The sequence below is a fragment of the Myxocyprinus asiaticus genome, chromosome 46 (assembly GCF_019703515.2).
Source record: "Myxocyprinus asiaticus isolate MX2 ecotype Aquarium Trade chromosome 46, UBuf_Myxa_2, whole genome shotgun sequence".
NCBI lineage: Eukaryota > Metazoa > Chordata > Actinopteri > Cypriniformes > Catostomidae > Myxocyprinus > Myxocyprinus asiaticus.
In genome coordinates, this window is record NC_059389.1 from 175,602 (window position 1) to 202,500 (window position 26,899).

The 26,899-nt window shown below is 39.8% G+C and overlaps 2 protein-coding genes and 1 long non-coding RNA gene across 6 annotated transcripts in view; 2 read left to right on the forward strand and 1 right to left on the reverse strand.

Moving 5' to 3' along the window:
- Window positions 1-248: 248 nt before the first annotated feature.
- LOC127436169 (uncharacterized) lies at window positions 249-5,648 on the reverse strand. Its single transcript, XR_007896346.1, has 4 exons — window positions 5,431-5,648; window positions 5,040-5,197; window positions 1,171-1,227; window positions 249-870 (listed from the first exon to the last, which is right to left on the reverse strand). It is a non-coding gene; the product is annotated as an uncharacterized LOC127436169 (long non-coding RNA).
- On the forward strand, window positions 1,450-13,217 carry LOC127436168 (transcription factor 12-like). The gene is made up of 12 exons (XM_051690162.1): window positions 1,450-1,593; window positions 6,000-6,084; window positions 6,171-6,294; window positions 6,429-6,540; window positions 6,665-6,690; window positions 7,925-7,991; window positions 8,221-8,294; window positions 8,443-8,616; window positions 9,295-9,376; window positions 10,251-10,368; window positions 10,634-10,863; window positions 12,637-13,217. Exons 1-12 carry the CDS (start codon window positions 1,569-1,571, stop codon window positions 12,771-12,773), a joined length of 1,254 nt encoding a protein of 417 aa, XP_051546122.1. The 5' UTR covers window positions 1,450-1,568; the 3' UTR covers window positions 12,774-13,217.
- A 327-nt stretch (window positions 13,218-13,544) lies between these two features.
- The window catches only part of LOC127436167 (cingulin-like protein 1), a 27,400-nt gene continuing 14,045 nt past the window's right edge, over window positions 13,545-26,899 (forward strand). For 3 of the 4 annotated variants that reach the window (XR_007896345.1, XR_007896344.1, XM_051690160.1), the window contains exons 1-11: window positions 13,545-13,606; window positions 14,497-15,482; window positions 15,626-15,720; window positions 17,443-17,539; window positions 17,996-18,103; window positions 18,186-18,334; window positions 19,104-19,239; window positions 25,930-26,142; window positions 26,332-26,538; window positions 26,632-26,736; window positions 26,816-26,899. The exon at window positions 26,816-26,899 is cut by the window's right edge and continues 69 nt beyond it. Coding sequence is in view for 2 of the 4 variants with exons in the window: in XM_051690160.1 (XP_051546120.1) it covers window positions 14,592-15,482; window positions 15,626-15,720; window positions 17,443-17,539; window positions 17,996-18,103; window positions 18,186-18,334; window positions 19,104-19,239; window positions 25,930-26,142; window positions 26,332-26,538; window positions 26,632-26,736; window positions 26,816-26,899 (2,085 nt within the window). In the remaining 2 variants the exon portion in view is untranslated. The remainder of the gene's footprint in view (window positions 13,607-14,496; window positions 15,483-15,625; window positions 15,721-17,442; window positions 17,540-17,995; window positions 18,104-18,185; window positions 18,335-19,103; window positions 19,240-25,929; window positions 26,143-26,331; window positions 26,539-26,631; window positions 26,737-26,815) is intronic. The other variant, XM_051690161.1, reaches the window with a different exon arrangement.

Genomic DNA, 26,899 nt, shown 5'->3' on the forward strand with positions numbered 1-26,899 from the left:
TTTGTATTCTTTGAGTTTATTTAAAAGTTCATGAAATGTGAGATGCTCATGTGAATTTGCTGGTGTATGTTTTCTAGTATCCAGTCTTGTGTTTAGGGACAAATTAAATAATATATATGACTAATGAACACGTGAAGATTGTCCATGTAATTACATGTTATGAGCATAGACTTCAGAAGATTCATTTCATAGCTGTTTTTGACATGCCCTTCTGTTAGAGTTTATTCCTTTGTGTAAATATATTATTTTTTAATTTTATATAGGGTCACTGGGGCTTGTTGTCATATGGGGAAGTTGTCACAGGGGCATCTTAGCAACTAATACATGCTTGATTTCTCTTGCAATGGTTTTGTAAGTTGTTTGCAAACATATGCTATTTCTGTTGGTCAAAACAATGGTTTAATATCTTTTGTTTGTTACTAGAAATATTTTGCTGTTTTAATAACTGAAAAGCCGTTAAATACATTTCAAGTACAACACGTCTTCAATGAACTGTATCTTTTTCCAGGGCAATAATGGTGGAAAAGGTTCATTATTGTTTCATAGCTAAGACTATCATGAATGCATCTAAACAGAAACTGACTTTACCCTGAGAAATATTCACTGAAAGATAACATGTGACAACTAGCCCCGCTGACCTCTTCTTATAGCTCATAATGAGTCTGTTGAAGAGAGGTTAGTGTTTGTAGGTCAGCAGGTCATGGTGCTTCACGTGAGTCAATCCTCTTAGTCCATCATCCTCTTCATCACGGGTCTCACGCACGCCATCTCAAGCACATCCTGTTTGTTTGTGTGTCTTGAGGAACAAACATCACGTCTGCAGGTCACACCACCTTCTGATCACATGACTTCAACAGCTATGACACAGACCTATGGACATGTTATGCATAACACATTATTGTAAATTAATTGTGAGTGTGTAAAACACCTGTGTATAATGAACTCATATTAAGTACGTTAGAGGCTATTACTCGTTATATTTACATGCACAATTCATATCACAAAAGCACCCAAATAATTTATTCTAGCGCTCTAAAGTGTGATCATCATCGCTCTGTTTGGATGGTGTGAAGTCTTTGAGGTCAACAGACAGTAGATCAGGGATTACATGTTGGAAAACACACACACACACACACACAAACACACACACAGGTATATAAATAACTTCACCTGCACTCGTCTGGAGTACGTCTGCAAGAAGTGGGTCAGAGAGGACATGTGACACACCTGCACATTATAAGAGTGAAATATGATATTAATTGCATTTCCTAGACTTGAATTATCCTATTCAAAGTACAAAATACATTAAAAGAATGCCTAACCCTAACCCATAGTGCAGTAATTGTGGTTGAGTATATTTGTAACAGTAACTGTAATATAGTCATGTGTACTCTGTCACTGCAGTGGTTTGACCCGTCTGACACCCCTCACACTGATGTTAATGGTTCTGTCTTCAGTGTGTTTCTGTTCATTCAGACACACAGAGCGACATCACTGTACTCATGACATGTGTGTGATCTGATCCTGTCGGGATGTGCTGTTTCAGGATCAACCAATAACACACTCACATGTTTGTATGGAAACGAGAAACAGGTGAGTTATGATTTCACTTTATAACTAACTGTGTTTCATGTGTGTGTGTGTGTTTTGTGAAGTGTAGAAACACGAGAGAGTACACAGATATAAAGGTAAAGTGTGTCATTTCTGCACCACTAAACAGAATTACAGAAATAACTATAATAATAGTTTTCAAACAGGTTTCTGTCAGTGGTCAGACAAACTGATAGTCCCGCCCCAAACATTGCATTTTTTTAGCCATTTATTATTACATTGTTTTGTAACTTTTATAGGCCTAAACTGCAAATTATTAGACTTCTAATTTGCAGTTTTTATTTATCATTTACTAACCATTACAACACATTATCAATGTTTTAACAACATTCAATGTAAAGCTATAGTACTATAAATAAAGTAATATATTAGTATAAATAAAGAAACATCAGGCAAACCCATTAATAAAGTCACATTTAGCTTCGTTGTTTTATAAATTAACTCCAGATGTTGTTTTTCTTCAGTTCATATCTGTGACTGTACTTCAGCACTTCTGTGTGTTTAGATGAGCAGAAGAAGAAATTGTTCCTATGCTAATAGTTGCTTATATAGTTATTTTTTCACTTTGAAGCATATGACAGGCTATATTTTCATGGTAAATATCCAATGAATTCACTAGTTCAGAAAATGTGTAGTAGTGATATTTTTCTGTGAGAATCGTTCCTGTCTGTACAACATCAGGATTAGAAATCAGTACTCAGGGTTGGGGAGTAACGGATTACATGTAATGGGATTACATATTTAAAATACTAAATATAAGTAACTGTATTCCACTACAGTTACAGTTTAAATCATTAGTAATTACAATACAGTTACATTCAAAAAGTATTTAGATTACTGAAGAGATTACTTTGCATTTTAATATTTAGTTATTCAGATGGAAAACATTTATCCATATAAATGATGTGATCCAAAGAGCTTTTAAACAACGGTGAAACACTTTCTTAAGATGTGTTACATTCATACGAGCACTTTCACACTGTTGTGAGTGAAAAGGAGGATATGACATCATTCAGGAACTTTCTCTTGTGAGTTTAATAGAGGAGCTACATCATGTTTCTACAGCTTACCAAAAACAGTTAGAAACGCTTTGACAGATGAAACATAAATCCAATAAATACACGATTACATGCCTTGTCAATGCTTTTTCTGTGGTTTGGGTATTTAAAAAAAAAAAAACGAACCAATGTAGCCTTTAACATCATATAGAAATCTACAAATAATATATTTTCTGATTCTCTGAACAGAATCCACATACGATCAGAGAAGGATGTTGAAGTTTGGAGCTGTAACAATAGTTAACCTTGTGTAAACTGCACATTTAGCTTAATGCTAAGCTACAATGCTATCTGTTACCAGACGTGATTATATTTTGAATTATATGACGAAAATTCACATTAGAGCATAACTTTAGAGTCAAAAATCTTATTCTTAATGAGAATTGAAATATTGTTTTTCTTTAAAAATATCTAAAAATCCTTAAAAGAAGAGTAGCAAAACTGCATAAGATATTTAGGCTTTTTCAGTGAAGTATATTTTCTTACTTTATTGAGTTAACAAATCTAGTAATGCAGGGGGTCTGGGTATCTCAGTGAGTATTGACGCTGACTATCACACCTGGAGTCGTGAGTTTGAATCCAGGGCGTGCTGAGTGACTCCAGTCAGGTCTCCTAAGCAACCAAATTGGCCTGGTTGCTAGGGAGCGTAGAGTCACATGGGGTAACCTCCTCGTGGTCGTGATTAGTGGTTCTCGCTCTCAATGGGGTGTGTGGTGAGTTGTGTGTGGATCGTGGAGAGTAGCATGAGCCTCCACATGCTGTGAGTCTCCGCAGTGTCATGCACAACGAGTCACGTGATAAGATACACGGACTGACGGTCTCAGAAGCGGAGACAACTGAGATTCGTCCTCCGCCACCCAGATTGAGGCGAGTCACTATGCCACCTCGAGGACTTAGAGCACATTGGGAATTGGGCATTCCAAATTGGGGAGAATAAAAATAAATAAATAAACAAATTTACCAGTGCTGAAGAAATAATCCAAAGTATTTAGAATACGTTATTGACCTTGAGTAATCTAACAGAATACATTACAAATTACATTATACAGCATGTGTTCTGTAATCTGTAGTAGAACAGTTTTTAAAGGGAACCATCCCAACTCTGCCAGTACTTTAGGATCGATTAGTCCATCTCTAATGTCAAATGTCTCAAATAAACAGATCATTGTTGAGATACAAGAAAGTGTTTTAACATTAAAAACACACCTGAAAGCTTTAGCGCAGCACACACTCGTGTTATTGACGGTGTGTGTGTGTAAAGTTCTCTACAGATGTCAGTTCTGCAGTCGTATGTTTGATGTGCTCATATGAACTGCTTCCAGACCGAGTCCTTTAATATTCACTCACACTAAACGTTTGCAGCAGCTGTTGGATGATGTTTGTGTCAGAAACACACATACAGACACAGAGATAGATGCGCTGATATTTACTGATAACCAATCATTATAGACCTGATTACCAGTGTTGGGTGTAATCTCATTACAGATTAATTAGTTACTGAAATCGAATTAAAGTACTGTAATACATTACATTTTAAATTCTTGTAATCAGGTTACAGTTAATTACTTTTATATACATTACTTGGGTCACAGATATTTCTAAAATAATATTGTTCATGTAGAATACATTTAAAACATGAATTGTGTTAGTATGTACACGTGTTTCTGTGACAGCTGAAGGGCTGTGAAGGGCTGAATGAAATATAGATATTATTTTTAATTTGTTGAGTGGAAAAACAAATTTTTTTTTCTGTGTTTTAGAAAGTGAAATAAATGTAAAGTAATTTGATTACTTTTCCTATGAAGTAATCCGTAAAGTCAGTAATCTGATTACATTTATAAATAGGTAATTAGCAGTTTGTAGTGGATTACTTTTTTGAGTAACTTACCCAACACTGCTGATGACTGATAAGATGGTGTATCCCTTATACTAAAAATTATATTGTGTTTTTTAAGAAAAACCTCCAATCTAAAACATTCATTATGCTGTAATATTTTCACCACTACGTCAACAACATGGTTGACAAAATCACTAAACAACATGAACAATGTTGCTAATATTTATAATAATGCTAACTGTTAATAATATTAATTCTCTTTTTTATTAACAACATTGTTCCTGTATCACAGTTTTTCATCCATTGGGTGATTTGCGATTCAGTTCATTTGAGACATTATAAAGAATCGTTTAATATTCACTCAGGTATGGTCATTGATATTTCGTGCATCTCTGTGTTAAAGAGTTTATATTAGCATGCAAACATCATGATTTTAAAAATGTTGTAATTAAACAGTATAAAGTGTTTAGATTTTTATAATAACCCTAACTGACTCTGTTTTGAGTGATATTCTGGACTGGAGTCATGTTTACCTGCCAGGTGTTAAAGGTTGTATTATTGGGATGAAAACTTCATGTCATAAGTCGTCTCGTTAGTGTTCACTGATCGCAGACAATCAAAGTCTCTTTTAAGGTGAGTCAGTCCACTCTGCGGATCTTGTGAATGCTCCCGGGCAGCTATTTTCAGCGATCTAGTTGAATGAGGAAAGACCAAAATCTCCAAAACGGTTAGTCAAGATGATGATCAGTTAACATGTTTTTAATCAGCAGTAAAATATGACAACAGTGAGATCATAATTTGAGTTCCTTTTGCACAGATCACACTAAAAACACTATTTTTCAGACTGTTCATGCAAATGTGCATGTGCGTTCTTGAGTTGACTGACAGGAGATGTCTGTATCTAACAGGTGATTGGCTCTTTACCTGTAAGGCGTGACTTTCTTTTCTACATCCACTACATTGCGTGTTCCAGTTCCTCCCATTCATTTGAATACATGCTCAGATAAACAGTCTCTGGGATAATTAGCTTGATCCTGCACCATCTGCTGTTCACTGAGTTGTCTGTGATCTCACCGGCCAATCAGAACAGCCCTGCAGGAGAGCAGCCAATCAGAAAGAGTGAATGGACTGACGTGATTTATGTTGACTTACAGCACAGACCTCCACAAAGAACACAAGACAAACAAACACTTAAATCATATACTGTAATAACACATGTATTACACATGATTAATAGTATAAAGAACACATGTGATAAACTTTGAGCATCCAGTCAACATGAAATGACACTTACAAACCATTTTACTTCTGTAATGTGTGAAACGGGACACTCAATGAGAAGGAAAAGTAGCGTGAATTGATTGGGTTGTGTAAAGTGTTTATATGACATGTATTAAGAACGTAAACAAAGTCAGTGTTGATTCCGTGTTGACTTTATAGCTTTAATGAAGTGTGTTGATCATAAGGACATCTCTTGTATGATTGATTGACAGGTGTTTTCTCCAAGAGAGCTGAAAGGACAATTGTGTGTCTCATACCCCTCGCCCACATTACCCAGCAGCCCCTTCGCCAGCACGGGTGAGTTTAACTGCAAATTCACAATATGAGTGTTAGTGTTCAGAAACAAATTAAAGTGTGTGTGTGTGTCTGTGTGTGTCAAATAGCTGTGACCCCTGGAGCTCAGCCAATCGAAGCAGCCCATCAGGTCAAGAGGTCATGCTGGGAAATTTACTACCAAGCCAACCACAACCTGGGAACTATGGCAACCTGACGTCACATGAGCGCCTGGTAAAACATCTGTGTCAAAGATACTTTTAGAAGTCTTAAATAAAATCAGTGTTTCATCAGCTCTGATGAATGAGACGACACATTGTAGAATAATCAATATTTCTATCATCACTGTATATGATTTCTCTCTGTAGAACGTCCGACAGCATTCGACTGCAGCGTCTGAAGTCCCTAAACATCTTCCATCGATGTTGAGCTTTCACAGAGATTCGTATCTCTCTGTCAGAAGTGCCGAGAGCTGCACGGGTAAATCTATATTATCACCACATTCATTCCATAGCTCTATACTCTTACAACAATCTGCTCATTTGATTCAATGTTTGATGCATGACACATGACTCATCTGTGCGTCTGTTTGATGTTGTTTCAGGAGCTTCACAGACTGGAGATGCTTCTGTAAGTCCTGCTGACATCATCACAGAGATGGGCGACATCACTTATTTTCTTTTCAATGTTATAGATAGTACTATGAAGGCCAATATTGCTGATATCGACACTGACACCAATCCACCCATTTCCTGAACGTGGAAGTGTTCCTCGATTCATAATGGAAGCCTGTTTTCATTTTTCAGTCTCCAGTGCTTTCACTTGCATCGGCGTATGTTTTTAGCAGATAATATGATGTTTAATGTATTCAATTTGTTAAAATTGTCAAAAAGTAGGTATAGCTGCAGCCCAGAGATCTCCAAAAGAGGGTGGGGTTACTCCAGAAGGGGGTTGGACCAGCTCCAAAAGGGGCGGAGAGACTCCACAAGGGGCTGGGCCAGCTTCAAAAGGGGTGGAGTTACTACAGATGGGGGTTGGGCCAGCTCCAAAAGGGGTGGGGTTACTACAGATGGGGGTTGGGCCAGCTCCAAAAGGGAGCACGGTTACTCCAGAAGGGGGTTGGAGCCCTCCAAAAAGGGGCAAAGTAACTCCTGAAGGGTGTTGGGCCAATTCCAAAAGAGGGTGTCACTTCCACACACGGTTAAGGTTAGGGAAAAGGTTAGGTTAAGGGCTCAGGCAGTTTGGAGCTCCCACCCCTTTTAGGAGCACGGCCAGCAGCTATATCCTTCTAAAAACTGAAAAAGCATGTGGCTCCACAGTTCTGATACTTTAGCGATAATCATTTTTCGACAGTGACTCGTCAAGGTTTAAGGAGTGGGTAGATGACTTGTCACCATGAACTGAGGCTAATTACGTTTATATCATTTACTGCTTTGAGTTGTTATGAGAGCTGACAAATACAGAAGATGAATTAATTTTTACTCCAACTAACACTTGAAATGGTTGTTGTTCTCTGTCTGGATCGCTCGTTTCGGTAGTTTTTACATTGTTTCTTATGGAGACCGGAACCAGAAAACAGTACAGTGGCGATTAAAATCATCATGGCGCCCCAAGTGGTTGCTCAGGAAAACTGCCTATTAAATTTATTATTTATTTTATTTGCTTTTTGGCAATTTCTGATAATAAAATCATTAATTTTTTTTAGCCATTTATTATTATATTTATGTAACATTTAAAGGCCTAAAAGTTATAAAACTATAAACTATAATATTAGTATAAATAAACAAATGTCACAGAAACGCATTAATAAAGCGTTAACACATGTAGTATGTGAAGTTTCATATTGATCTCTCTCTGTGTTTAGATCAATTCTTCTGATCACAGCAGTGATAGTTCTGTGTGTTCATCATCTCCTCTGACACCTCCTACAGGTATGAATCTAGAACAACACAAAGACAATGACTACTGAAACACAAAACACCACAACAATACCAGCAAACATTATAATAACTGTGTCATGCTGAGCTTTTACAGATAATAGCAACATATTCTGTGTGAGTTCTGGATGTTAATATCTTTACAGACTCTACTGTGTTACATGTAAAGGTGTTTTGTTTGGACAGAAATAATGACTCTTGTTTTGTGTGCTCTCACCTGCAGGAGCCAATCAGTGGCCACAATCCACTGGACAGACATCACTGCCAGCCAATTACAATCCTCCGCTGCATTCGCTGGTAAAAATCTTTCGATTCATGGGTTCAATTGCATGAGGTCAATTATATTTTATGTTCTTATTACAGTCTGTGAACAAACAAAACAAATCTGGTTACACACAGACACACGTAACAAACGATTCTGTCTGTCTGTCTGAATGTGTGTCAGATTGAGGACAGACTCGACCGACTCGAAGATGCGATTCATGTTCTACGAAATCATGCGGTGGGCGTGACCAATGCTGACCTGACCAATGATCTGTGCAGCCTGTTTGGACCAATCACATCCATGCGGCCCAACTTACCCACCTCTGGCCTAATGACTAACAGAACATCAGTGGCTGTAAGTTAGTATGTTCAGTTAGTTAGTTTGTCAACAGAGAATGTCTGTTTGTTTGTTTGTGTGTCAGCTTAAATAAAACTCTTTCATGTTTATAGATTTACACTCACAGCTGTTATTAATTAAATGAGACTGAGATATTTTATAGAGTCAAAGTAAGTTTCACACATAAACTGAACTTATCATAATTAACAGCATTATCTGGGAGATCATTTATTTTATATGTAAGCCAAACGGACATTATAACCGAAATAAACCCATATGAATCGATATTGAATAGAATCGAATTGAAATCGGAATCAAATCAATACCAGCCCTAGTTAAATATGTGATTTCCATCAGCATCATTTCCAGCACAGAATTCTATTAAACACTATCCAGAATGTGAGATGTGCTGGAGATGAATTTTCATGAATCTCCTGTGATGCATGAACACACACTGATGGACATTATTAGAAGAATAATTAAATCAACGAGTGAGAGAGTGAAATGTTTTAACCAGACTTTCTAAAAGTCTAAAGTAATAAAAATGTCTAAAGTTGAAGATGCATCTGTATTTACAAACAGAGAGAAAGAATTCAAGATCTCTGGAGATTCAAGAGATTTTGGAGATGATTGAGAAGAGTAAATATTAAAGGTTCACAACTGTAATAATAGTATATTTGTGATTTGTTGTGACAGAGTGAATCTGCTGGTGTGGCGATGTTTTCATCAGTAGCCCAACTCACATCTGACACCACCAATCAGAGAGGCAGACATAGAGGTTTGGACCAATCAGCAGCACTCACACCAACACGTTTCACTACTACGGAAGCCCTGAAATGCACTGAGAAAAAAAAATCACTAGATATTTTTTTTTTTAGGTGTCTTGGTGCCTTCCTGAGCCTATGTCCTACAAATGTTTTTTCTCACACACAAAAAATAAATAAAAATGTTCCTCTAAATTATTATTATTTTTATTTTTTTGAGAAACACATGAGATTTTATTTTTGCTTGCTAGTTACCAATTAGCATGCAGTATCAACCTCGGCCACCAGGTGCCACTATCAGTAAGCATGAACTCTTACAAGGTGACAGATGACAGCTGTGGTACTTGATCTGTTGATTTATAGTGGAATAATATTTTGCCAATCTTAATCAAGGAAAGAAACATATATAATGTTTGAAAGTCTACTAATATATGAAATCCCACAATTGTACCTCAGGTTACATATGTTTCATATGGCATTTGTTGTCAAGAGTTATTTCTGACTGTTTGATGACATTCACCACTGGGAATATGGATGCTGCTATTGATAATGTGCTTTTTTAATTTGTTGACCCATGTAAACATGCGCTAGATAGACGTCTTTGCCCATTTAGATTTTTTTTTTTTTGAGAATTTTTTTTCTTTGATAGAGAAAAAAAAAGAAGAAAAATTATATATATATATTTGTAGGACATAGGCTCAGGAAGGCACTAAGACACATTAAAAACAAATGTTCACCTAATGACATTAGTTTTCACAGTGCAGTTCAGGGCTTCTGTACACTACACTGTCTGTTTGGACAGTTAAAGTTTAAGATTGAGAGGATAATTCTATTCTATTTTATTTTAAAAGTCCTGTGTTACACTGACCTGTCTGTCTCTGTATACAGGTGTGATGTCTCAGGATGTTTTGAGGTGTGTGGAGTTTAAATCAGAACGTGTTGATGTGGAAGAACTCCGGCAGAACTCATCTGATGAAGACATCAGAGACGCTGGAACCAGGGCGAGGTGACGTCACCTCTATAAACAATCACAACTGACATGTTACAGTTCAACATCAGACATTTAAACAGAAGATCACTTTTAAATACTGGTATTCTGAACATCACAGAACTTACATTCTGTGTTTGTCCACTAGAGGGCGAACTGACCAATAACATTTGTGCACATGCTTTATGGGGAAAAAGATATACAGATATTTTTGGATGGTAAAGATATTATATAGATCACCAGAGATATTTAAACTCATACAGTATGTGTGTGTTGACTTTAGTGTTCATGAGGATGAGAACTTGAGTCCAGAGCAGAAAGCCGGGCGTGAGCGTGAGAGGAGAATGGCGAATAATGCTCGTGAGCGACTGCGTGTGCACGACATCAACGAGGCGTTTAAAGAGCTTGGTCACATGTGTCACTTACACCTGCAGAACGACAAACCACAGACCAAACTGCTCATTCTGAATCAGGCCGTCACTGTAATCCTGAGCCTAGAACAGCAGGTCAGAGGTCAGTGAATCACAGGCTCCACTATTGGAAAAGTATCTGTCATTAAACTCATGAATAACTCAACATGATTTTTGTCTTGTTTTCCAATAAAAATATCTAAACATCCTTAAAAAAAGATAGAAGCAGAATGACATGAGATATTAAGTGTTTTTACGTTATGTCACTCTGCTTCTAAAGTACATTTATCTTGTTTTAACCCTCCTATTGCATTCAAAATCTGCATACACCTTTTGCATTCGCAAGTCAGTTTTGACCTGGTGGAGTTTTAAACGTATAAAACATTCATAATCCAACTGTTTTCATAAAAAACATATTGTAGCTCATTGTTAACTTATTAGCTGTTCATACATGTAAAACGGGGTCGGCAACCTTTTTGACATGGAGTGTCATTTTTTATTTTCCTAGTCAATGGCTGTGCCAAAGCACACTACCACCCCCCCCCCCCCCATCCCACATCTGACGTTTGGTGCTGGCATCGGTTCATCCTCTGAAGTCCACCATAGTAGACTGAAGTGATATCTGGCTGGCACAGGCTGCAGTTAGTAGTCATCACTCAGCAACACAGAGTAGTGGGAGTCGGACATCAGGCAGGACCAGAGCTGGATCTTGGCAGGCTCTGGTGACCTCAGGATATGTATCCCAAAGTTAAGACAGGGAAACAAATAGAATAATAATATTAGTGTAGATGCCATTCAATTTAAAACATGATTATAGAATATGAGAATTGTTTCCGATTCCGGCAGACCTAACTAATGCAGCATAACTATGAGTTGATAGAAAAATTTGGTGTATGTCTGGCTAAATAGATGTGTTTAGTCTAGACTTAAACTTTGCGATGCTAAGATTGGGCTGATATGATCATATTTCTTGGTTCTACTCAGCAATCTTGCTGCATTTTGAACCAATTGAAGTTTATTTATTGATCTTGCTGGACATCCTCCCAGTAATGCATTACAATAATCTATTCTTGAGATCATGAACACATGAATTAGTTTTTTGGCATCAGCAACAGAGAGCATGTGTCGTAACTTGGCAGTATTTCTGAGGTGGAAGAATGCTGTTCTACAAACATTGGAAATGTGATTTTTCAACTTTAGTTTGATCTGACAATTTACACAGACACAGACAAATTGGTAGCGGTCTGATAAATATGACCTAAACCATGCTAATGCAAGTCCACTAATGCCAACATAATTCTCCAGCCTATTCAAGAGAATGTCGTGATCTATCGTGTCAGCACTAAGATCTAAAAGCACTGGCAACATTGGGAGGACACTACCTTTTCTAGTATTTTCAACATAAATGGGAGATTAAAAATTGTTACCATTAGGATACATGTTGTTGATGTTGTGGAGGACTGTGAATGTGACCTTCAGACTTCACGTCCCATGTGTGACTCCATTCTGATACGAAACAGCCACTTTTCACCATGCAAACACATTCTGATGGATACAACCATCCTGTTTGACTCTAAAATACATCACATTATGGAAGTGAAATGAGTTGTAAATGTTGTTTCATGTTGACTTTAACGATGAGTTGATCTGGACATTACACGAGTGTCATATGATGATCAGAAGTCAACACAACATGTTTGTTTAAAAACCTGATGATGATCATCTTCTCTAAACCGGTCTGCTCTTCTATTACATCACAAAACTGAAAGAAGAAATAATGCACTCTTAGACGTGATAGTTTATGTTGGAAGTTTTCTTTATTTTCTTGACATAAAAACTAAAAGTCAATTTTGTTGTGTGTTTGTGTGATTCCCAGAGCGCAATCTGAACCCGAAGACTGCGTGTCAGCACAGAAGAGAAGACGAGAAATCATACATGAGTCTCGACCCACAATTTATGAACATCCACAACATACAGACAGATCTACACAACAACATGACAGGTCGTCTCTGACAGACGTGTGTTCAGATCATTAGTTTAGTCCAAACACTCTTGTTACAGTATTAACACACAATCAAACATTATAACATCAGATGTTTTCATGTCTACACAACATTACGACAGCGTTCCCTCAACACTGTGTATATATACACACAGCACCTGACAAACCTGTTCATGAGTGAATGTGTGAAAACTGAAGTGTTTCTCATGATCCAATAAACTGAGAAACAGTCAAACTCATTTTAACAACAAATAAAATAACGTTTGATTTCTCTGTAGCGAACACTTTGATGTCTTTTGCAAACATGATGTTTTTGATGATCAGTGAATATATCAGTTACACGATACTTCAGAATCTATGAACGCAGATGATAAAAATATTAGCATTATTTCTGTAAAATCTCTTTTTATTACCTAGACTACATATATGTACATTTCTCAGATGTAAACATTCTTATAGAGTATTTCAATAAAGTTTCAGATAATAACTCTGAATTGTGATCTCTGTTTTCCTAAGAAAAGAATCCAAATGATTGCCAGATTATCATGTGTATTTTGACTTTTTCTGGGAAAGAAAAGTTTCTTTAATTTATGACATCTGGAGCATTAGTGTGTGTGTGTGTGTGTGTGTGTGTGTGTGTGTGTTCAGGGTGTGGGAGGGTCTCTAGAGAGTCAAATCTGAGAGGGGGCGGGGCACTTGTGATTCTCAGCCAGTCAGAGTCAGGGGGCGTGTCTATAGTCAGCAGGTCAGAGTGGATTTGACTGCATCAGTGTGAAACAGGATCTGCTCATCTGAGACTCACAGCAAACATGAAGTTCTGCATTTAAAACTGAAGAACGCAGCGGTAAGATAATGAGTTAGACAAATGAACACACTGCTTTTGTTTCTGTATTTACCGTATAAACCAGCCATTTAATTATATCAGTGTTTAATTTACCACTGTTATCTTTTTCATTGCTATTTTTAATCTGTATTTGCTGAAACAAATAATGTCCTAATGGACACACACTGTACAAAGTTGTTACTTTAAGTTAACTACAAATGACTTTATTTGGATTAACTAAATGTTGCCAGACTGATTCAGTAATATTAAATAAAAACAGTACCACTTTACAATAAGTTAACATTAATTAATGCATTAGGTATCATGACTTAACAATGAACATTATTTTTAAAGAGCATTTATTAATGTTGGTTTATATTAATTGATAAAAACACAATTGTTCATTGCTAGTTCATGTTAGTTCATAATGCATTTACCAGTGTTATCATATTCAACTAATTTAATTTTTAAAATGTATCAGTAAATGTTGAAATTAATATTAACCAAGATTAATAAATGCTGTAAAAGTATTGTTCATAATTATTCATGTTAACAGATGTAACCTTATTGTAAAGTAATTAAGTTCATTTAGACATTTTTTGGTGACTTTAAATATTTTCTTAGAGAGACGGATTTAAAAACCCAGAAATGGCATAATACTGTAAGCTGCATTTAAATGATTTATTTACAGTAAACATATTTAAGAGTAGTTAAATTGGGATGTGAAATAGATCTTTTGTTGCACTGGAACAGTATTAATTCTACATTAGTTTGATCGTATGTTTTCTTTTATTTTTGGTTCAATGACAGTATCGTGTAAGACTACAGTCGTCCTCTGTTAACACGTGTGTCATCAGTCTCTGTGTTTAGAGCTCATCTCTTTCTCTTTTGTTTCTCTTGATTCTCTGCAGCTGATGAACGTTACACTATTGTTTCTGAGGCTGATGTCAATATAATTATTGTTCACTGTCACACATAGACAACAGACTCAGTGATTGTTTTCTAGATGGAGTCCTACAGAAGTGACAGCGTTTATGATGGGCGTCCTCAACCGGGAGAGGAACCGTATGACCCTGTTCCAGTATCTCAGGGGGATGATTCGTTTGGGGTGAAAGTTCAGGTCCAGGGCATCAGTGGTCGGCCGTATGTTGTGCTGAACGCTCAGGGGAGGAATGCTCCTTCTCCACATTATCCTGATGTGTTCTTAATGGATCATCACCAGCATGAGTTTGTTTCAAATATGAGCAGAAGTGCATCCAGCACTCCAACTCCTCGACCAGATTACAGATCTCTGAGACCCCTGAAGAACTACCAGAAGAACCCTGAGATGCTACGACCACATGATCCCAGAAACACCAGTGTGAACATTCAGAGGAACATGGGAACAGGTCGAGGCTGGTTTAGCAGCCCTCCGTCACCAGTGAGCATCTCACCCGTGATGGTGAAGAGAGCCAGGATTCCTGTTCCGGGAGCAACCCCTGAGAGATTCCAGTATCAGACGGTGGAGAATGTTCCCTGCCAACCATCACATATCATCTGCAGACTGTCTGTTCCTGCCACAGAAGATCTAGAGATGACGAAAAACAGAGAATTCACTCGGACTGGCCGAGTCGGCCAAAGGAGCAGAATTACGCCCGAGGAGAAGAGACGGTCCAGGAGCGTTGAGTCCAGATCAGGAGTTATGTTTCCAGGGACTGAGGGTTTTGGGATGGAAGTTGGCAGCTTCCCTGTTTCCCTCGTATTCAAACAACACGGACGAGCAGAGCAGAAAGCTGAGGTCACAGAGGTGAATGCTCAGAGGTCAGATGTCAAAGTTCTGCTCAGAGAAGAGACACAGAGTCCATCCAGAACCGTCCAGAACAGCAGTGGACAGTCAGGTCCAAAAAGAGATGCTCAGGTAGAGAAGAACCTCTGAAGAACTGCGCGTGCACTTAAACATACTGTATTACATCACATTCATTTCTGGCCAATCAAGATGTTGGACTGAATGTAAATGGTTAAACTGAACTAAATTGAATTTTCTAATGTGTGTTTCTTAAGGCCACTCCTGATCTTTTGAAAGGACGTCGACAGCTCACAAATCATCCTGATGAGGAAACAGCTAAACTGGTGATGTTTAACTACCTCAAAGAGGGGTGAGAAGTTACTGTTAACCTTGTTAGAGTTTATTCAGATGGTTTAGAGAAAATTATTCTGTATTTGCAGCCTCTCAAAAACCGTGTGAAAAAAAGTACTATTGTATTATAATGGCACCATAATAATTATTATGTTTATTTGGATATGTACCATGGGAATACCATGTTTTATATTACCATAATACCATATTTACAATATTTTCTTACATGTACGGTGGTAATACCATGTTTTATTTGACATGTACAATGGTAATACTATAGCTTTTTGGACATGTGCCAATGTAATACCATGTTTTTTTGACGTACCGTATTTACAATTGTTTTTCATGCATCATGGTAATAACAGGTTTTTTGACATGTAGCATGGTAACAGCATAGTATTTTGGACATAGACCATGATGATACCATGGTTCTTTGACATGTACCATAATAAAACCATGATTTTTAAGGTATTTACCATGTTTTTTGTTTTTTTTTAATTTGGAATGCCCAATTCCCAATGTGCTCTAAGTCCTCGTGGGGGTGTAGTGACTCGCCTCAATCCGGGTGGCGGAGGACGAATCTCAGTTGCCTCCGCGTCTGAGACCATCAACCCGCGCATCTTATCACGTGGCTTGTTGAGCGCGTTGCCATGGAGACATAGCGCATGTGGAGGCTTCACGCTATTCTCCACGGCATCCACGCACAACTCACCACACGCCCCACCAAGAGCGAGAACCACATTATAGCGACCACGAGGAGGTTACCCCATGTGACTCTACCCTCCCTAGCAACCGGGCCAATTTGGTTGCTTAGGAGACCTGACTGGAGTCACTCAGCACACCCTGGATTCAAACTAGTGAACTCCAGGGGTGGTAGCCAGTGTCAATACTCACTGAGATACCCAGACCCCAGCTGTACCAGTGTTAATATCATGGTATTCTTTGAAGTAAATTGGAATAGCATATAAATATTCCTTGTTGAGCATGACGCTAACAACGCCAAGATCATGGGTTTGGTTTCCAGGGAACACATAAACTGATAAAATGTACACATTGAATGTACTGCAAGTTGCTTTGGATAAAAGTAATGCATAAATGTAAATACCATGGTATATATCAAAGTACCATGGTATCTGAAACACTCGCTGTACCATAGTACCATCTCAATACTTGTTTGTTAAGGCTGAAGTAGTGTAGTTGTTTAGTGCAGTTTCACAAGTGGTGAATGTCGGCTCTAGTTGTGGAAAGACAACTTTATAGCTTGCATATGTCTGACGTTTCCATGGATCCTTCTGATGAACGTTCCAGAAAGCATTTCTCTTCCTCGAGCTTCAGATAGTGACGTGTTTTTACAGCTGCATGAACTCCAGACTCACAGGATGAGGAATTCACTCTTGAGATTCTCTTTAGCTTCAATCTCAAATCTGAGAGGTTTGAGTGATTTTTTTAAATGTATTGTTGATTCTGAGAAATCACATTGACAGTTTAAAGTTAAACTGAGAGTTTTCCAACACTGTGACTCTGAACACATAAAAAGAGCTCATTCATTCAGATGAGATATCTACAGTATGTGAGATTATCAGTGTGTCTGTGCGCTGGTCAGTGGCGGTTCTAGCTTGTATGGCGCTCTGGGCGAACCCCTCCTTCAGCACCCCCAACCGGTGCAGAGGGGGGGGTCAGTGACGCCTCCGGCAAATGCCCCATGCCGCCTAAATCCACCACTGGTGCTGGTTTCCTTTAGGTCCTGTGAGGGTGAAGACATTATCAGGCAGAGGGTGGAGGTGATGTTTGAGAAGATCCATGTGATGAAATCCAGGTCAGCAGAGACGTTGGACGAGGTGAGGGGGCAAAAACAGCTCCAAATGCCACCATACACCAATCAGTATCATTCTGATCACTAATTAGTAATGTACATTGAACAAGGTAACTGTAAAATCCACAGAAACAGCATTTAAAACCCATTTTTATTCCGTAATATGACATATTTCCATGTGAAACAGGATATTCAACAAGAAAAACATGAAGGGCGGGACTTGATTTTCTCCACGTGGAATTGATTGCACTATATGACAGTTCACTGAAAAATAAGACTTGATGTTGTAAGCTAATAAAGAAAGTCATTTCAGAGACGGAGCAAGATATTACATTTTAATGAAAGATAATGAAGACAAACGTTTGTTTCTTTGGAATTTCGTCCACTGATGAATCATTCACAATAACAGGAATGTAGGTTAAGAAAGTAAATAGGCAAATAAATAATTATTTTTCATGCTGATTGACCGATTTGTGCACAGTTTCAGTTGGCGGATCCTCTTGCGGAGGTGAATGATCTTAAAGACAGACGGGCGGCGCTAGAGAGCAAAGTCTCTGAGTTACAGCAACAGTTGGAGGAAACGATTAAAGTAAGTTTATCAGATGTAACTGTAATCAGGAATTAAATAATTGATGTTTATCTGATCATTTGTGCTGGTTGTGTCTCTACAGAACAGCGAGAGTTTGTGTGAGGAGAAAGAGAGGAGTCACGCTGAGCTGAAGAAACTCCAGGAGGCGCTAGAGAGCAGCGAACAGGAGCAGATTGACCTCCGACACAAACTCACTGACATGGAGAAAGATCTACAGACATCACTAGACCAGTGAGAGGAGATCTCTTACAACATTCCCCTGACAGACAGCAATAACATTTACTAACATTAACAAAACAAGTTACAAGCTAACATGATGGGACCCTGCAGAGAAAACTGATATTTGTAAAATACACTCTTTGTTCATTTGGATAGCCAAAGTCCATTTGGGTAATTTCCTGACCCTGCTTTCCACACCTACGAGAATATATTGACATTGTCACCTTTGACTTGTGCGATGGCCAATCATAGGTTAGAATCTTTGGGTGACACCAGGTGTGACCAAGGAAATTTTAGGGGTGGCTCTGCACATGTTTAGGGCTTATAAAGCATAATCACTAGAGGAATGTGTATGTAAACACACTCCGTTTGAATCTGGATTTGCTGGTATAAGCAGATAATTTAATGTGTAACGATGTGTGTAAATGTGATGTGACTCTTGTTTGATGGTGCTATAATGACGGCGTGTGTGTGTTTGTGTGTGTTTGCATGAATGTGTGTGTGTGTGTGTGTGTGTGTGCATGCGTGTGAGTGTGTGCATTCGTGTGTGTTTGTGTGTGTGTGCATGCGTGTGTGTGTTTGTGTGCGTGCGTGTGCATGAATGTGTGTGAGTGTGTGTATGCGTGTGTGTATGTGTCCATGCGTGTGTGTCTGTGTGTGTGTACATGCGTGTGTGTGTCTCTGTGTGTGTGTGCATGCGTGTGTGTGTCTGTGTGTGCATGTGTGTGTGTGTGTGTCTGTGTGTGCATGTGTGTGCATGTGTGTGTGTGTGTGTGTGTAGACTCCTGCAGGCGAAGCGAGCGAGAGATCAGTGTCGTGCTGAGATGAGAGATCTCCAGCAGCAGCTGTCTGATATTCATGATGAATTAGACAACACAAAAAGCTCAGACAGCAGACAGACACACAGACTGATGCAGGTACTTCACATTATATCAACAATTGCTTCTGTGCTTGGAAAATTCTGTCATCATTTACTCATCGTCATGTCGTTCCAAACCCGTGTGGAAAAAAGCACGATTAATATACCATAAAAGTCATAGAAGTACCATAAAAGTACTCAATGTGACTTGTGCGCTATCTTCCAAAGAAAATAATTGATTTCTGTGAGGAAATGACTGAAATTTGAGAGAACAGAAAAACCTTCTCTTCACTGCAGGGAAGATTCAGATGAGTCATTAAAAATAAAAAATATTCTTATAATTTATGAGTCATCATTCACCAGTGTTCCTAGAATTCTCCATTTCAAATTTTGTTTTCATCATCACTCTATTTTATCACAGTAAAATCATGTTAACACACATATTGTTTATGTCTTGTGTCTATACTTTTGAAACAGTATTTTAATGTTTACAGATTGACCCCATTGACTTCCATTGTAAGTGTCTCACTGGAACATAGATTTCTCTTTTTTTTTTTAGATGAATGGAAAATATTTTTGTGGTAAAGAACATTATACCACAAATGCTGTCGGTTGAGCTTAGAAATTAGTAAAAATGTGTTTATTGTAATACAATACATTTTTGGCTAAGCAAAGCTGTGTTTAACGCAGAGCCAAATTACCCAAATTTAAATAATTTAATTAATATTTAAATTAATAATTAAATACATAATGAAATCATAAAAAAGCTATAAAATCATTCATCATTAAACAGGGTTGCTGCAGAGATTTTAAAGTCAAATTTAAGACTTTAAGACCTTTTTCAGACCTGAAAAAACAGAATTAAAACTGTATGTCCATACCACAACAAACCTGCACGTCAAAATAAATCACGTATCACAGATTCTTACTTAAACAGGCTGTAGCACACATTCAACACAGTCTTAAAACTTATAAGCAAAACAGGGTATCTGCAAGTTTAAAATAACGATAGTCGAGGTCATCCGATATTAGATTATGGGGATATGATAATGTTTGAAAGAAAGGCAATACTGTTTTTATCTGCCGATATTTGGAAAAAATGAATAGCCTATATTGAATGTAAAAAAAAATAAAAATACAGGGTGTGACAGGGTGGGTCAGAAAGTGGGCTACATGAGCCCAAATTGAATGAAAGAAGATAAGACCCTTCCTCTCTGAACATGCCACACGACTTCTTGTTCAGTCACTTGTCATAACTAGACTGGACTACTGTAACGCTCTCATTGCAGGCCTCCCTGCATGTGCAACTAGACCCCTGCAAATGATCCAGAATGCAGCAGAACATCTGGTCTTTAATGAACCAAAGAGAGCGCATGTTACACCACTCCTTGTCTCTCTTCACTGGCTGCTGGTTGATGCACGTATCAAATTCAAGGCTGTGATGCTGGCATACAGAACAGTCACTGGGTCTGCTCCAGCATATCTAAAATCATTTCAGCGCCCACTAGAAACCTGCAGTCGGCTAAGGAACGTCGCCTTGTTGTACCAACACAAAGAGGCACTAAAACACTTTCCCGGACTTTCAGCTTCATCATACCACGTTGGTGGAACGACCTTCCCAACTCCATCCATGAAGCTGACTCACTCTCTGTCTTCAAAAAACAGCTAAAAACACATCTTTTCCATGAGCACTTAACCAGTCATTAAAAAAAAAGAAAAAAATTTCTGTTGCACTTTATTCTATTTTGAATACTATTATGATGCTAGTGATACTTTGTAATACAGCACTTTTCATACCACTGTCTCCTAAGATGATTCACTTATGTTTTCCTCTCTTGTAATTCGCTTTGGATAAAAGCATCTGCCAAATGAATAAATGTAAATGTAAATGTAAATGTAAATCCCAGATGCAGTGGGACTTTTAACTATAAACAAGCCTGGGACTCTTATTTTGAAATGTCTGTGCTTCACTGATCCCAGCTGCTCATTCAAACAGATGAAGGAAATAAAATATGCACTCTTACAATCATCAACAATGTATTACAATATAAACACCTTAATGCAAACATTTGTCAGCAGTAGTTCAATAGCGATCGATTGTGATAAATGTGCGGCACTCACTAATTATGAACTGCTGGAAACACAGTATCATGAGCTCTCCGCATACTTGAAGAATGAGCAACAGCCTCTTCACTTTAAAGCGTGCAGCGCACATTTATTTAATTAAATAGTAGCATTCTGAAGTTTAATAATAATCGAAACTGACAATATCGCGATTCCTGTCTTTCCGTACCCAAATTTAAGACATTTTTAAATGATAATTAAGACTTTTGTTATACCATTTAAGATATTTAAGGCTATTTATGACCTTACATTTTAGAAGACTGAAATTAAGACATTTTAAGGACCCACGAGAACCCTTTTAAATCAATATATAAATCAATAAATGTCATTTGTGTTTCATTTTAGTACTAGTTTGCATCCATTTCAATTTTAACATTATCTTTGGGTGAGACATTAAGGGACATTTATTGATTTATTTACTGATTTAATGATTAATTTAATGATTTTATAGCGATAAAGATCTTTATATGATTTTTAACAATTTCCAGTGTTGGGTAAATTACTTAAAAATAATAATCCACTACAAATGACTTATTATTTCATTAAAATTGTAATTAGATTACTTACCTAATTACTTCATTGAAAAAGTAATCACATTACTAATGACTTTACTTTTAAGTTACTTTTCCACTCAACAAAAATGTAAATAATGTCTATATTTATTTCTTGTTCATTGTTACACACAAGTCATGTATTCTACATACAGTAAATAATATATTACAAATAAGCATAACCCTATAATGTACTTAAAAGTAATTAAATTAATTGAAAGTCAGTAACAGTAATCTGATTACAATAATTAAAAATGTAATTCATTACACTACTTGTCACGGTCTGGTCACCTTGTCAGGTTTAGGTTCTGGCTGATGGTACCGTGGCAGTATTGGCCTGCCTTTGTGTTTTGTGTTCCCGCTTTGTGTGAGCGCACGGGTCCGGTTGTTTGGACTGCCGTGCGCGCGCTGTGTGCTCTCCGGTGATGTCATGGTTCTGTCATCCAGTCAGGTTGGGTTTTGTCTGACGAGGACCATGAAATCATCGTCCCCTGTCTGTCTTGTGTTTCGTATTCATGTTTTGTGTGGCCGATGTCACGGTCATGGCATCTTACCAGGTTGCATGTTCGCATTATGAGGACCATGGCATCATCGTTCCCTTGTCTGCTTCTGTCAAAACGTGTTTACGTTTTGCCCTTATGTGTTTCAGGGGTTGCTTGGATGCTGAATCAGTATTTCCATGGGAACTCTGATTATTACAAACATCAGCTGTGAGCAATACCTGTTCTGTGTTTGTTTCTCTTATTTAAACCCCTGCGTGTGTCATGTCTGATGATTTGGATCATTGTTTCTGTTGGTGCTGGCTGTCGTGTGAGTGTTAACAGTGTTTCTGTTATTTGTCAGTGTGTATACACTGCGTGTTACTCACCTTGCAGATCGCTGTCACCCTTGCCAGTGTTGCACCTTGTCTGTTGGAGGAGGATTCCTTGGATCTGTGCCTGCGTGTTGGGAGAATCACTCGCCTGGGCTTGAAACACACACACACCCATCTCACAAACTCTCATCCCTTGCCTACTTAGTGGCTTTCCTTATTTAGCTCGGATGATGTGTTGATTTAATAAAGACTCATTGACTGTTTTCCCTCTGCTTTTGAGTCCTGCCCTTCCCATACACTGACAGAATGATCTGACCGCACATGGACCCAGCATAGGTGACTGACTTTCGCTCTGCCCTCTCGCAGCGAGAAACCCAGCTGAAGCGGCACCAGGATCAGCGCTCCGCTTCAAGCTGCGTGTTGGAGAAGATGGTGTTGCAGCTTGCGGAGCTCATTGTGGCAGTTCAGCAGCTCTGTCCAGCTTCTGATCTCGGCTCACCCCAGGACACGCCCCCATCAGTTTCGGGGGCTCCCCACGCCCCCTGCCACTCAGAGACACACATCTTTCCACCGGCTCCCTTTTCAGGTGAGGGAACTTGCAGCACCTTTTTGTCCCAGTGTGTGCTGTTCTTCTCTTCGCAGCCCTCTGATTTCCCTGTGCCTCACAGGAAGGGTTGCCGATTGGGGAATCACCATGTGGGACAATGAATGCCTGTGCTGGGCCTCATTCCTGGATTTCGGTGCGGAGCTCTGTTGAGTGTTCGACCCAGTCGCGCTGCAGTGTGGTGATCCGATCACTGCCCGGGGAGGAGGAGTCAGACACCCATTTCTCTGCCGCAGTCAGTTTCCGTTGTCATTGAGGCTATTTGCCTGCCATTGCCAATGTCCACAGCCACGAGGGCCGTTCCCCCGCAACGGGCTGCACCCTCAGTCAGTGAGGCCATTTCCCTGACACTGTCTTTGTCCACAGGCATGAGGGCCGTTCCCCCACAACTGGCTTCACCCATGGTCAGTGAGGCTGCTTCCCTACCACTGCCTATGTCCACGGCCATGAGGGCTGCTTCCCTGCTGCAACCAGCGGCCACACTTCCCACGGCTAACAAGCCAGTGCCCACACCTGCCATGGTAAATGAGCCATTTCTTGAAGCCTCGTCCATCCTAGAGTCGGCACCTAAAGCCTCGTCCGTCCCAGAGCCAGCATCTGAAGCCTCAGCTGTCCCGCTGCCAGCACCCAGAGCCATGAAGGCTGTTCCCCTGCTGCCGCTGCCAGCACCCAGAGCCATGAAGGCTGTTGCCCTGCTGCCACTGCCAGCACCCAGAGCCATGAAGGCCATGAAGGCTGTCCCCCTGCTGCCACTGCCAGCAGCCAGAACCATGAAGGCTGTTCCACTGCTGCCGCTGCCAGCACCCAGAGCCACAAAGGCTGTTCCCCTGCTGCCGCTGCCAGCACCCAGAACCACGAAGTCTGTTCCCTTGCTGCCACTGCCAGCACCCAGAGCCATGAAGGCTGTTCCCCAGCTGCCGCAGCCATGGAGGCTGTTCCCCTGTCACTGCTTGTGCTCACAGCCATGGAGGCTGTTCCCCATCATTGCCAGTTCTCACAGCTATGGAAGCTGTTCCCCTGTCACTACCTGAGCTCACGGCCACGGAGGCCATTCCCCAGTTGCGGCTGCCAGTACTCATGGCCACGGAGGCTGTTCCTCAGTTGTGGCTGCCAGTACTCATGGCCATGAAGGCCGTTACCCTGCCGCTATCAGCGTCCATGACGGAGCTGTCCACAGCTCTGCCCCTGAGCCGCTCCCCCCGAACCCCGTCTGGCAGTGGCCGCCCAGTTCCCTGTCCTTGCCCTGAGGCCTTCTCCCCGGCCTTCAGACCCCTCCCCTTTCCTTAAACTCCCTCCCTGGTTCCCCCCCCTCTTTGTTTCTTGTTAAGTGTTTGAGGTGTTTGTCTTTTTTCCTTTGTTTGATGTTCCCATTTGGGAAGCCAGGAGGCATCCCTTCGAGGCGGGGTACTGTCACGGTCCGTTCTCCTTGTCAGGTTTAGGTTCTACCTGACGGTACCGTGGCAGTATCGGACTGCCTTTGTGTTTTGTGTTCCCCCATGTGTGAGCGCACAGGTCTGGTTGTTTGGAATGCCATGTGCGCGTCACTGCTGTGTGCTCTCCAATGATGTCATGGTTCTGTCAACCAGTCAGGTTGGGTTTTGTTTGACGAGGACCATGACATCATTGTCCCGTCTGTCTTGTGTTTCATGGTCGTATTTTGTGTGGGTGCACGGGTCTGGCAGTGGGTTATCGCTGTGCGTGATTTGCCGCCGTGTGCCCTCTGGTGATGTCACGGTCATGGCACCTTGCCAGGTTGCATGTTCACCTTATGAGGACTATGGTATCATCGTTCCCTTGTCTGTTTCTGTCAAAACGTGTTTACGTTTTGCCCTTATGTGTTTCAGGGGTCGCTGGTATGCTGAATCAATGTTTCCACGGGAACTCTGATTGTTTCCATGGAAACGCTGATTATTACAACCTTCAGCTGCAAGCAACAACTGCCCCATGTTTGCTTCTCTTATTTAAACCCCCGTGTGTGTCATGTCCGATGTCGCATCATTGTTTACTATTACGGTTACTGTGGTGTCTGTAAATGTTACTGTAGTGTTTAACTGTGCTCTTGTGCAGTAGGACCTGGCTGCAGTTAGTTCCAGAAGAGGAGCTACCATCTGTGCTTGTTGGCCGCTGCCCTCGCCAGTTCGGTGCCCAGTTGTTAAAGAGGAGGATTCCTCAGATCTCTGCCCGTGTCTCGGGGGAGGATCAAGTTTGCCTGGGCTTGTTTGATTTGAGTTTGAAAAGGAACTATTTTGTGTTTGATTAATAAGTCCAACTGATTGAACTTTCCCTCTGCTCTTGGGTCCTGTCCTTCCCTGCATTGTGACACTACTTTTTTTGTAAAAAACAAAACAAAAAAACAAGTAATTAGATTACAGTAACTAATTACTTTTTAATTGGATTACACCCAACACTGACAATTTCATTTTGTATTTAATGATTTGTTTAATATTTATTTATTGATTTAATTTTGAGTATTTTGGCCCTCCATATTTTACCACTATGTTCAATTATTTAGATTGCGTCAAATGTTACATTATTTATGTTTCCAGTAGAGTAATTTTTAAACAATTACAAATTAGAATGAATAATTTAAAAGTCAATATTATTTGTAACATCTCTACCTGTTCTGAACTCTCTCTCTCTGTCTGTGTGTCTCAGGATCTGCATGAGATGCGTGTGGAGTTTGAGGCGCTGCAGGAGGTTCATGAGCAGCAGGACAATGTGTTACAGCGCAAAGAGAGAGAGCTGACGGCCCTGCGAGAGGCGCTCGAGGACGAGGTCTCCGCTCATGCAAGAGATGTTGAGAACCTGAAGGACGAACACCAGCAGGAGATACATAAACTCCTCAAAGCCACAGAGGATGCCAAAGAGGCAAGAAACACAAACATCAGCACACAACAACTCTGGATTTGTTTAACAGTAACAGTAATGGAGGACACTCAGCATCATCTTCTGTTTTGCTCAGAAGTTCTTGAGAGGATTTTCACATAGAAGACTAAACTGTCATATGTTACTGTCATTTGAGGTGTAATTTCATACATGCTGTCACTGTCTCACCAGAGTGTGGCGGTTCTGGGTCAGAAGGTTCTGGAGGTGGCGTCAGACAAAGCAGCGAGTCAGAAGAACATTTCAGAACTGATTCAGACTAAAGCAGAACTCCAGGAGAACATCAGAGCTCTAGAGGAGCACATCACCACCCTCAATGACGTCATACAGCAGAACCAGAACCACGAGAACCGACTCAAAGAAAAAGTGGAGCAGCTGATGGTGAATAGATTAGATTGCACTGTCAGAAGTCCATGATCATTTGAAAGTACCTGTGTGAAGTATTTGTTGTTGTGTGTTTGTGTGGACGGTCAGATGGAGAAACAGAATGTGGAGGTGGAGCTGATGGACGTCAGACAAAAGGAGGAGGACATGTGTGCAGCCAACCGAGCTCTCACGAGACACCTCGAGGACACACAGGTAATCAATCAATCAGTCAATCTATCTATTTATCAATCTGTCTGTCTGTATATCTATGAATGTCTCATGTGTGTCTCAGAGTGAGTTGAGCAGGTTGAATCGAGCTCATCGTGAGATGAAGGACAGGTTTGAGGAGGAGAGCAGACAGGTGGAACAGTTGAGG